Raw genomic sequence first — 12449 nt, forward strand, 5'->3', positions numbered from 1 at the left:
ACATCAATTGAGTTCTGAAAGTTCTACAAGTGTCAAACTGTCAATCTTGACAAATTCGAGTCACATAATGTTTGGGTTGCAGATTAGAGATGACACTAATAATGATAGTTTAATTAGAAGACTGAAATATTCAGATGATTGTATAGATTTTTTTTTAACTAATACGATCGTCTCACCATTGAATCCCCTGATGTTGCTGAAGTACTTTAATCTCTTGCAAATACGGTTTGTGCATGCCATGAGATTCACAAACACACGGAGCTTGGTCCACACAAACAGCTGGAAGTATGGTTCACAAAAGTGCCTGGAGGAAGGGGAAATTAGTCCAGGTATCGAAAAAGGGACTGGGTAAGGCGTTGCAAAGGAGCTCAAGCGCCGACGGCAAGAGGTCACCGTGGTTGCCGAGCGTCATGGCGAGGCGAAGATCTGTGCCCGCAGGTAGTGAGGATCTGGTGGTCGAGAGGTCGGAGACAACGAAATCGATAGAGATGGGCCATCAACGTTCGTCGAGTCGACCAAATCGTCCACCGGCCACGGCGTCCATAAGATGAGTTGCATCCTGCAGACGGGATTGCAGTCAGCGTGTGGCCGTGTGGGAGGAGAGGGGAGGAAACACCCAGGAGGCCCAAGCTGCAATAATATGGACGAACAGATGTGGGAACAGAGGAAAGCAGAGCGTAACACACCTCCACTACCAGATGCAGAGAGAAAGCTCAGCTCGGCCGCCATTATTTCGTCGCTGTCAGCTGAAGGGTCTTCAAGACGGAAGTTGCAGCAACGCAACACCAAGCGGAAGGCCCAGCAAGGATCGCTCGCGGCCGCGTGGCCTGTTGGATTCAGCCCGGTTCACCAGAAGACGTCGAGATTGTTATCGAGAGTAGAGGCCCCTCTAGGTTGCGCATGGAAAGGACCGAACTGAAGATCTGAGACGTCCAACTTTGAGATCCAACGGCTGATGACCTCAAATCGCTGTGAAAGGGTCATGGTGGTTCATTTTACTATTACTCAATAGCAAAGCCCATTATCCACGTTCTTGTTTGTAAAGAGCTTCCTAGCAGAACTTGCTATGGTTGCTATGGCGTCCCCTCCAGCAGACCTGTCATCACATGCTCGACCAAGCATAGGGAGAAAGTGGATTGCCCCACCGCCTAGGTGGGTGAAGATCAACGTCGATGCGGCCATGGCAAAGAATGGACCAGGTGGCGCAGTCGCGGTGGTTTGCAGAAGTGAAGCAGGAACTTTCATGGGGGGCCTCGACGCTCACTATCAGTGGCCTAGACAACCCTGCGACGCTAGAAGTGGTGGCCTGCCGGAAAGCTCTCGCTCTCGCGCAGGATCTCAGCTTATCCCGTGTTTGTGTGGCCTCTGATTGCCTGGAGGTCATCCGAAACCTGCAGCAGCCATACGTGGGAGCTTATAGTATGATTGTTGATGAGATAAAGGAGACTAAGACTCTTTTCTCGTCGGTGTCTTTCCGCCATGAGGGTAGAAGCACCAATGGTGAGGCTCATCGCCTCGCCCGTAGCGCTGTTAGTTTAGCCATCGGTCGCCAGCTGGCTCTTAGAGCCGCCGGAGGGTTTATGTATGCCTGTACAACTCTCTATCCTTGATGAATAAAGAGCGGCCGAATTCCTCAAAAAAAAAACCTATATATAGTGGATATGTGGAGGGAGAAAAATACAGAAAATAAAATAGAGATTCCTCTCTATATTTCTTCCACGCGTTTCCTTGAAGAGCTGCGCCGTGGTGAAGGAGACGTCAGTGGACGTGGGAGTGAAACAGGTGGTGAGACTGTATGTGAGTGGGTCAGTGGGGTGTAGACGTTTATTACAGAGTTAGAACATCTCCATTCGCGTCCTCCAAACCGCGCCCGATTGAGTGTTTGGGGATGTGTTTCGTTCGTACCGCGTTTGAGGGACGTCGCTCCCCAGTCGCGTGCCCCAAACAAAATTTCGAAAATTTTAAACTTAAGCGAGAGATTCGATTAAATTCATCCAAACTTGGCATATATTACATAGATTTGAACGAAATTTGACTAAATTTAAACTAAACCTAATCTAGAAGTACTTGCGGCGGCCGGAGGCGTCATAGTACTGGTGGAAGTTGTACATGTCGTCGGCGACGACCTCCTGCTTGACGCGCTCGACGGGCTCGTCGATGGGCTCGTCCTTCACCAGGCCGCTTGGCCCTGCCTCGCCGTCGTCGGTGAGGTCCACGAGCGGCTTGCCGGAGTCATGGATGGACATGGCGATCGCCGTCTCGATGTCGCCCCTCCAGGCGTCCTTGTCGTTGAGCGACGCCAAGAACGCCGCTCGCAGCCCTAGGCAATCCTCGGGGTCATCGCTGCTGGCGATGAGCCGCTGCTGCCGCTCGTACTCCGCCAGCAGCGCCGCCTGCGCCGCTTCCTCCGGCTCCTCCTTCACCTCCGGCTTCGGGATGAGGAGGGCGACGCCACGCCTCTCGTGCTGCCATCGGCTGCCGCTGCCGCCACACCTCGTGTTGACGGACGTCGCTGGTTCTTCCTTCACCACGCATTTGGGGACGGTGTAGGGCGCCGAGCGGTACGACGAGGACGGCGTCGATCGGGCCGGTCCTGAGGAAGAAGAGTTTGAGGAGGACGAGTACGTGGTCCTCCTCGGCTGCCATTGCGGTGGTCCTCCTCGAGGAGACGGTGGCGGTGATGGCGGCGTCTCCAACGTTGGAGCGCCGTTGCGGATGCCACGAATGACGCTGTCGAGGGTGCGCCCCGGAACGCCCCAGAACAGGGCACGGTCGTCCCTGTTCCAGCTGTTGGGCCCGCCGATGAGGCCGGTGGTGTTGTGCATCTCAACGTCGTACTTGCCCTTGAAGTATGTGGCCCACCAGTCATCATTGTCCTTGGCCGCCCATGTCGGATCCGCCCGCTCCTCGGCGGTGAGTTGAGCCCGCCGGGCCTTGATGCCGTCCCTCCATTGCTCCGTGCCCGGATTCGACGGCGGTGGGACACCAATGCCGTTCACGGCCATCTTCCAGCCGCCGCTGCTTGGCAGGCGCATGTCCGGCGGGACAGGATATCGGGCGTGGTACAGCGCCCACGCCTCCGGCACGGTTAGGCTGCCGCGGCCGAAGCCGTTCGCCGCGGTGATCTTGCGGGAGGACGAGGTCGACATTATTTGGAGCGGCGAGAAGAAGGTCTGGGAGGGACCGCAGGGCGTCTTAATGTACAGTGGCGGCAGCGGGTGGTTGCACGCAATAACGCCGGTGCGGACGGCCACGCGGCCATGCACGACGAGACGCGTCCCTGCATCGCCTGGGAAACCAGGGACGCCATTAACGTCGCTTGACCAAAGGTAGACGACGGGGTTTTAGGCTTCTGTGCCGCTGACGTCGTCGGGTCCGCGTCGCTTCGCCTCGCTTTTCGTTGTGTCCGGCGTGCCCCCTGTGGGACGGGGATGGGCTCGGGGCGCCGGACACCGTATCGGCCGTTCCGGACAAAAATCAGCTTTGGGGTACGCAGCTGGAACCGTTTTTTTGCGCGCCCAAATCGGGTTGGGGACGCTTCGGGGACGCGACTGGAGATGCTCTTATAGTTTCAAAGTAAGTATATCATGTCTTATGGGTCGCATAAAGTTGCAACATGAATCGGCCGACGAAAAGCATAAAATTGTAATCTCTGGAAGTATATATTGAAGCAGTATACAGAAAACATTATCGACTCTTTTTTTTATTAATTACCAACAATGTCAATGTGAAGTCAAATCGAGGCCGACGTCAAATCAACACTAACACGTACGGCGCACAGTACGGAAGTAATAAAGGGAAAGAAAAAGAGGAAATTCAGCCAGGCTACATCACAAACACACACCACATATACACGCACACACGCGCGGGCCGGGTCAATCATGCTTGAATATATCAGTGACCGCCGGCGTGCTTGTCGTCTTTCTTGTGGCCGTGGACGTGCTTGCGGAGGCGGTGCTCCATGGCCTCCTCGCGGTGCGCCACCTTGGCCTGGTGCAGCTCCATCTCGGCGGCGGCGACCTTGGCCTTGCCGCGCTCGTGCGCCAGCTCCCGCTCGTCGTGCGACCTCGCCGTCGCCGCCTCCGCCTTCTCGGCCACCTTGGCCCGAGTGATCGTCGCGTTCGCCTTCATTGCGCTCGCGCTGTCCTTCACCTTCACCTTGGCGTGCTGCATCTTCTTGGTTTCGATCTCTATCTGTTGTGTTTTCTTGCTGTGGTTGTTGCTTTGAATTGCTTTCCTTCTCCGGCTAGCTGGTCGAGCGGGGGTATTATATAGGCGGAGCCGTGCTCCAGGTGGACGAATCGCCGTGCGACGCGTGGCTGGCCTGCTGCGAAGGGTGGAGGAGGCTGACGCGGCCTGACAGCTACGCGATGTCGATCGACATGGATTAGGTAGAGGAAAGGAACAAGCTAGTGCGCAGCTACTCCTACTAGCATGCGTCGTGGATGGACACTTTTTTATTGGAAGGGGAAGTCGACCTCGCATCCGAAGTCGGCCGCCTAGAGCTGCAACAGGGAAAAGGCCACGTGGCAGAGCGATCCGCATTTCCCGGGTGTACTGTCGGTTGCTCCTTGACTGGGTTTAACAAAGGGGCGTGCTGATAAGGGCATCTCCAACCGGCTGACCCAAACGGACGGTGTATTTCATCCGTTTGGGTTGTCCCGCGGACACGCGGATGTCGCGCGGACGCACACAGACATCCGTCCTCATTTTTGTTCCCCAACCCCACACACGATCCAAAACACTATTCCTCTTCTCCACATACTAGTACTAGTTGAACCAGCCCGATGAGCTCCGCCCCCGCCCGGCCACGGCTCGCCCCGCCACAGCTCGCCCCCGCCCCGGCGACCTCCGCCCCGCCAGGGCTCGCCCCGCCCGTGCCCCGCCCATGCTCGCCGCGTCCCGGCGGTGGAGGGGCAGGCCCCCGCCGTTCTCCTGCGTCCACCGCTTCTTGAGGATGTCGTAGAGCCCCATCCGCGTCGTGGAGTAGAGTGTCTGGCGGAGCACGGTGGCGGAGATGCCGGAGAAGAGGCCTGCGGCGCCCTCGGCGCGCAGGATCTGCGCGCCGACGGAGATCGGCCCGGGCTTTGTTGTCGCAGCTGCCGGGAGGGAGACGGTGTGTGTCCCCGACTGGAAGGCGAGCGCCGGGCGGAGAGCGGCTTGTGGCGCGGCGGCGGCCGCCGAGGCCTCCCCCTGCAGCTGCATCCGGACCTTGATGAGGTCGAGCGGGTGGGTGGAGCAGCCGGCGACGATTGAGGCGATGCCGCCCTCGACGAATCCCTTGACGCCCATGTTGCTTGCGAGCTTCTTCCTTCCCGTCAGATGGATGGATGTATGGATGCACGGCGAGCTCGGCCGAGACGAGCGCCTCGCGCGGGTGCACATCGCCGCGCGCACGACGACCAGGGGCGGCGGCTTCTTTGCGAGCGGCATGGTGGCCGGCCCTGCAGCGACGTGGGCGCGACGTGCGCCTTCCTCCCCGCCAGAGCTCCTCATGCCAGCTGCAGCGTGATGACCCACAAGTATAGGGGGTGTATCGTAGTATCTTCGATAAGTAAGAATGTCGATCCCAACGAGGAGCAGAAGGTGTTGACAAGCAGTTTCGATGAAGGATTCACTGTAAATGCTCACAGACAGGTAATCAGGGGGGTTTGATGTAACAGTTGAATAATGTACGAGTATGTAAAGTGCGAGAGTAATAATTGCAGCGAGTGGCCCAATCCTTTTTAGCACAAAGGACAAGCCGGTTTGTTTACTTATAATGACCAAACGTTCTCGAGGACACATGGGATTTTAGTCTAGTGCTTTCGCTACATACGGCTAAATAATCTTCATTGTTATGATAAGTGTTGTGTGGGTGAACCTATGCTAATGTACCGCCCTTCCTAGGACTAATACATACTTGTGATTATACCCCTTGCAAGCATCCGCAACTACAAGAAAGTAATTAAGAATTAAATCTAACCACAGCCTTAAACTCTGAGATCCTGCGATCCCTCCTGCATCGATATACCAACGGGGGTTTAGGTTTCTGTCACTCCGGCAACCCCGCAATTGGCAAACGAATACAAGATGCATTCCCCTAGGCCCATAAATGGTGAAGTGTCATGTAGTCGACGTTCACATGACACCACTAGAAGAATAACACCACAACTTAAATATCACACCATTGAATATTACTCAACCATAATTCACTACTAACATTTAGACTTCACCCATGTCCTCAAGAACTAAACGAACTACTCACGAGACATCATATGGAACATGATCAGAGGTGATATGATGATGAATAACAATCTGAACATAAACTTGGTTCAATGGTTTCACTCAATAGCATCAACAACAAGTAGAAATCGATACCGGAAGAGTTTCCCCTATCAAACAATCAAGATCAAACCCAAATTGCTACGGCGGTGACGGTGTCCAGCGGTGATGACGGCGATGTTGATGGTGGAGATGATGATGATGGTGATGGCGATGATGTCCAGCTCGATGACGGTGACGATGGCGTCGATTTCCCCTCCCGGAGGAATTTCCCGGCGGATTCCCGCCCGCCGGAGAGCTCTTTTCTCTCGGTGTTCTCCGCCCGCCAGAGGCGGTCAGAACTCTTCGCGAGGTACCCTCTCGTGGCTTAGGTCTTCGGGACGAAGGGTTTGGCGAAGAAAAGGAGGCGAAAGGGGTCGTGGGCCCTCCACACCACTGGCCGGCGCGCCAGTGGCCTGGGCCGCGCCGCCCTAGGGTGTGGGCCCACCCCGGCTGCTCCCGGCTCCTCCTTCGGCTTCCTTCGTCATCTTGAAAAATAGGATTTTTGGTATAATTTCCTTCCGTAGTTGATCTTCCGAAATATTGCGTTCCGACGGTGCTTTTTCCAGCAGAATCCTGGCTCCGGTGTTCGATCCTCCAATAACGATGAAACATGCAAAATAGATGAAATAACATAAGTAATGTGTCCCAATATGAAATATATCAATGAATAACAGCAAATTATGATATAAAATAGTGATGCAAATTGGACGTATCAACTCCCCCCAAGCTTAGACTTCGCTTGTCCCCAAGCGAAACTGAACTCGATAGACATGACCACATGTTTATGGAGTGAAGAGTCGATAAATAAAATACGGACAAGAAGCATCATATTCATTCACACAGGACATTATAGTAAACAACCTCTTATAACTCATATTGAAACAAGTATAAGGTAATCACAAGTAAAGGTGCATGAGAAATCATGATTGGTGATGGCAAACTTCGTTCTTGGTCAGAGAACAATTAACAGATTATATTTATCTCATTGAGCAGCGCTCTCATGTTAAAGTTTATAAGGCACAACTTGCATACTCAATCGTAATGGTCTTCTCATAATCATTGATAACTTGCAAAGCTATATTCATTCAGATAAAACTTGTACTAAACAAGGAAGAATAAAAGACATGATGTAGCAAATCACAATATAATGGTTTGATCACAACTACTCAAATGCTTGCTTGAGATGGAGGGAAATAGGTTTACCACTCAACATAAAGTAAAAGACAGGCCCTTCGCAGAGGGAAACAGGGATTAAATCATGTGCTAGAGCTTTTTCAGTTTTGCAATCATATAGAGGTAATAAAAGTAACATTTTGAGAGGTGTTTGTTGTTGTCAATGACTGGTAGCGGGTACTCTAACCCCCTTGCCAGACAACCTCCTAAGAGCGGCTCCCATATTATTTCCATTTTGTGTGGCACTCCTTCCAACCTTTCTTTCACAAACCATGGCTAACCGAATCCTCGGGTGCACTCGCCAACAATCTCATACCATGAAGGAGTGCCTTTTTATTTTAGCTTAATTATGATGATGACACTCCCCCCAACCTTTGCTTACACAAGCCATGGCTAACCGAATCCTTCGGGTGCCGTCCATCAATCACATACCATGGAGGAGTGTCTATTTAGTTTAATCAATTTGGGACTGGGAATCCCATTGCCAGCTCTTTTTGCAAAATTATTGGATAAGCGGATGAAGCCACTAGTCCATTGGTGGAAGTTGCCCAACAAGATTGAAAGATAAAACACCACATACTTCCTCATGAGCTATGAAACATTGACACAAATAAGAGATACTAAGTTTTGAATTGTTTAAAGGTAGCACATGAAGTATTTACTTGGAATGGCAGAAAATACCATGTAGTAGGTAGGTATGGTGGACACAAATGACATAGGTTTGGGTTAAGGTTTGGATGCACGAGAAGTATTCCCTCTCAGTACAGGTCTTTGGCTAGCAAGGTTAATTAGCAAGCATAAGAGTCGAAGGAAACAAACAAATATACATATGATAGAAACAATCATGCATCTTCCTTGCAAACACAAACAATTTTAACTTCAGAATAATAAGCTATGAGCTAACAAGAAAGACAATGAAACAACTACATGTATTTCTCTTTTCTATTTAAACTTCAAAGTGTTGTTGCTATTGACCAATGCTAAGTTTGCCAAAACCAAATAGATTTATTCAATGCTCCCAAAGTGATACCAATACTAACAACAAGGTGAATCATATAGTAGAGATTGCAAACTAAAATAAGATGTGCAATATGTAAATGATAAGACTTCCCATTAATATTCCATAACGATAACTCACACCAAGGGATACATAGACAACCAACCAAAGGAGAAATACTTCCAAACGCAACCCATCTTATATGATAACTTCCCTACTCATGATATGATACTACTTGACAATAAAAGTAAAAGGTAGTGATAATGTGATACCGCGGCACTCCCCCAAGCTTGGAACAAACCAAGGGGATGCCAATACCGATGATGAATTACTCTGCGGCGATGGTGGTGATGAACTCCCGTCATCAAACTTCCAAGGAAGAGGCTCTCCATCAAGAAACGACGTCTTGGTCTCGGGGATCTGAAACTAGGAGCACGGCTTATGTATTTAAACTGTTTTCATACTCACGATTACGATTCTGAAAATCATAGAGTTGTGCTTGGAGCTTGTTGGTGGTGTCGTGAAGCGAGAGGATGTCGCTCCAAAGCTTTGCGATTTCCTTCTCATGTTCAAGAATGAGTTCAGACACAATCCTGTGGAAGATATCCACCTCACGCTCAGCCATCTTCTTGTACTTGAAAACCTCTTGTTCTAACTTCTCCATCCTATCTTCCAGGCTTCCTTCTCCTTTAGGACCCTGGACATCCTTGACCTGCAGTTCTCCTTCAACGAGCAGCAACTCCTTGGGGTGCATCTTCAGCTCCTCCATGTACAAGTTGCCAACATCCTTGCTGGAGCCGTCCTTCGGAGTTTCCGACGAAGACATGATGACTCTAGATCCGAAACAAATCACAGCGAAACAGCTCGAAACAAAACACGTCGAAAACACGATATACGGACCTCCGGGGTCCGGGAGATTATATAGCAAATATTTTCGCGAAATAAGGAAAATACCAGATCGAACGTAGTCGGAAAGGAGCGACGGGGCGGCCAAACCATAGGCCGGCGCGGGCCCAGGTCAGGCCGCGCCGCCCTATGGTGGCACCCCCTCGTGCGTCCTTTCCACTCCGTTTCGAACTCGTAATTTCTCATATTTTCCAAAAATAGCAAAAATATAGTTCGAAAGGTAAATTGCGTACTTTTCATTACCAGTACTGTTACCTATTCAAAGTCGAGTTCTGGCGGACTGTCAATTTGCCCTTTGATGAAATCTTCCGGTGTCTCCACTTGAATAATATCAACATCAACATTATAAGAATCACCCGAGATATAATGCTTGAGTCTTTGTCCATTCACCACTTGCGTAGCATTGCCTTGGAGAGAGCTAATTTTGATTGCTCCTGAACGATACACCTCCTCGACAACATATGGTCCTTCCCATTTCGAGAGGAATGGCCCGGCACAGAATCTGAGACGAGACCGATACAATAGGACTTTATCCCCAATATTAAATTCTCTTTTGATAATCCTCCTATCATGCCATTTTTTAACTTTCTCTTTAAAGAGCTTAGCATTTTCATAAGCTTCATTCCTCCATTCATCTAGAGAAATCAATTGCAACAACCTCTTATCACCGGCAAGTTTAGGATCTTTATTTAATTCTCTAACAGCCCAATAAGCTTTGTGCTCTAGTTCTAGAGGTAAATGACAAGCTTTCCCATAAACCATTTTATAAGGTGACATTCCCATGGGATTTTTATAAGCAGTTCTATAAGCCCAAAGTGCATCCTTCAATTTACTAGCCCAATTCTTTCTAGTTTTATTAACGGTCTTTCCCAAAATAGATTTAATCTCTCTATTTGATAACTCTACTTGACCACTAGTTTGAGGATGATAAGCGAGAAGCAATTCTATGATTAATACCATACCTAGCAAGAGTTTTTCTAAAACCTCCATGAATAAAATGAGAACCTCCATCACCATAATATATCTAGGTACTCCGAATCTAGGAAAAATAATATCTAAAAGCATTCTTAAAGAGGTCTCACCATCAGCACTTTTTGTAGGTATAGCTTCCACCCATTTAGTAACATAATCAACAACAACGAGTATATGAGTGTTACCTTCAAGACGGAAAAGGTCCCATAAAGTCAAATCCCCAACAATCAAACGGTTCAATAACAAGAGTATAATTCATTGGCATTTCATTACGCTCGGAGATATTACCAACCCTTTGGCATTCATCACAAGATAAAATAAACTTTCTCGCATCCTTGAAGAGAGTTGGCCAATAAAAACCTGATTGTAGAACCTTTTGCGCGGTTCTTTCTCCGGCGTGATGTCCTCCATAAGCACTACCATGACATTTACTCAATATCTCCTGTTGTTCATATTCAGGGACACATCTTCGCATAATACCATCCACTCCTTCTTTATATAAGTGTGGGTCATCCCAGAAATAATACCTCAAGTCATAAAAGAATTTCCTCCTTTTCTTTGAAATTTGAAAAGGTTGGAGGCAAGTACTTGGAAACAATAAAGTTAGCATAATCAAGATACCAAGGACTGTCTCGCGAGCTCACCTTTATTACAGCCAATTGTTCATTTGGAAAACTATCATTAACAGGAACAGGATCATAAGCAATATTTTCCAATCTAGACAAATTATCAAGAATACAGGATTATCAGCACCTTTCCTATCTACAATATGTAAGTCAAATTCTTGCAACAGAAGTACCCATCTAATAAGCCTCGGCTTAGCATCTTTCTTTGTCATAAGGTATCTAATTGCAGCATGATCAGTATGAATAGTAACTTTTGAATCAACAATATAAGATCTAAATTTATCGCAAGCAAAGACTACAACTAATAATTCCTTTTCAGTTGTAGCATAATTTCTTTGAGCAGCATCAAGAGTTTTACTAGCATAATGAATAACATTCAGTTTTTTATCTACTCGCTGTCCAAGGACAGCGCCTACAGCAAAATCACTAGCATCACACATAATTTCAAAGGGTAAATTCCAATCGGGGTTCAACTATAGGAGCGGTTGTTAAGGCTTTCTTAAGAGTTTCAAACGCTTCCTTACAATCATCATCAAAAACAAATGGTACATCTTTTTGAAGAAGATTAGTAAGAGGCTTTGAAATCTTAGAGAAATCTTTAATAAATCTCCTATAAAACCCAGCATGACCAAGAACACTACGAATACCTTTAACATCCCTCGGATAAGGCATCTTCTCGATTGCTTCAACTTTAGCTCTATCAACTTCAATACCTCTCTCGTAAATTTTATGTCCCAATACAATTCCTTCATTAACCATAAAGTGGCATTTCTCCCAATTAAGAACAAGGTTAGTTTCTTCACATCTCTGCAAAACTTTATCAAGGTTTCGCAAGCAACTATCAAAAGAATTCCCATAGACGGAAAAATCATCCATGAATACCTCTACAATACTTTCACAAAAACCATGAAAAATAGCAGACATGCATCTTTGAAAAGTAGCAGAGCATTACATAAACCAAAAGGCATACGTCTATAAGCATAAGTTCCATAGGGACAAGTAAAAGTGGTTTTCTCTTGATCTTTAGCTTTAACACAATTTGTGAAAACCTGCAATAACCATCAAGAAAGCAAAAATGAGTATTTTTAGATAATCTTTCTAGCATTTGATCAATAAAGGGTAAAGGGTAATGATCTTTTTTAGTAACTTTATTAACTTTTCGAAAATCAATGCACATTCTATACCCTACAACTACTCTTTGAGGAATGAGCTCATCATTATCATTAGGCACAACAGTCATACCTCCTTTCTTGGGAACACAAGGTGCACAGGACTAACCCATCTACTATCGGCAATAGGATATATAATACCAGCTTCAAGAAGTCGTAATACCTCATTCCTTACCACTTCCTTCATCTTCGGAATTAGACGACGAGGTTCAACAACAGGCTTTGCATCATCTTCCATATTAATAGCATGTTGGCAAATAGAAGGAGAAATCCCCTTCAAATCATCAAGAGTGTAGCCAA

At 48.0% G+C, this 12449-nt stretch overlaps 1 protein-coding gene across 1 annotated transcript; it reads right to left on the minus strand.

The window, feature by feature from the left end:
* Positions 1–3676: 3676 nt before the first annotated feature.
* Positions 3677–4250, minus strand: LOC127311640 (uncharacterized). The gene has a single exon (XM_051342093.2). The coding sequence runs from the start codon at positions 4171–4173 to the stop codon at positions 3895–3897; it is 279 nt and encodes a 92-aa protein (XP_051198053.1). The 5' UTR covers positions 4174–4250; the 3' UTR covers positions 3677–3894.
* Between the last annotated feature and the right edge of the window lie 8199 nt (positions 4251–12449).

The sequence above is a fragment of the Lolium perenne genome, chromosome 7 (genome assembly GCF_019359855.2).
Source record: "Lolium perenne isolate Kyuss_39 chromosome 7, Kyuss_2.0, whole genome shotgun sequence".
In the NCBI taxonomy this organism is placed as follows: domain Eukaryota; kingdom Viridiplantae; phylum Streptophyta; class Magnoliopsida; order Poales; family Poaceae; genus Lolium; species Lolium perenne.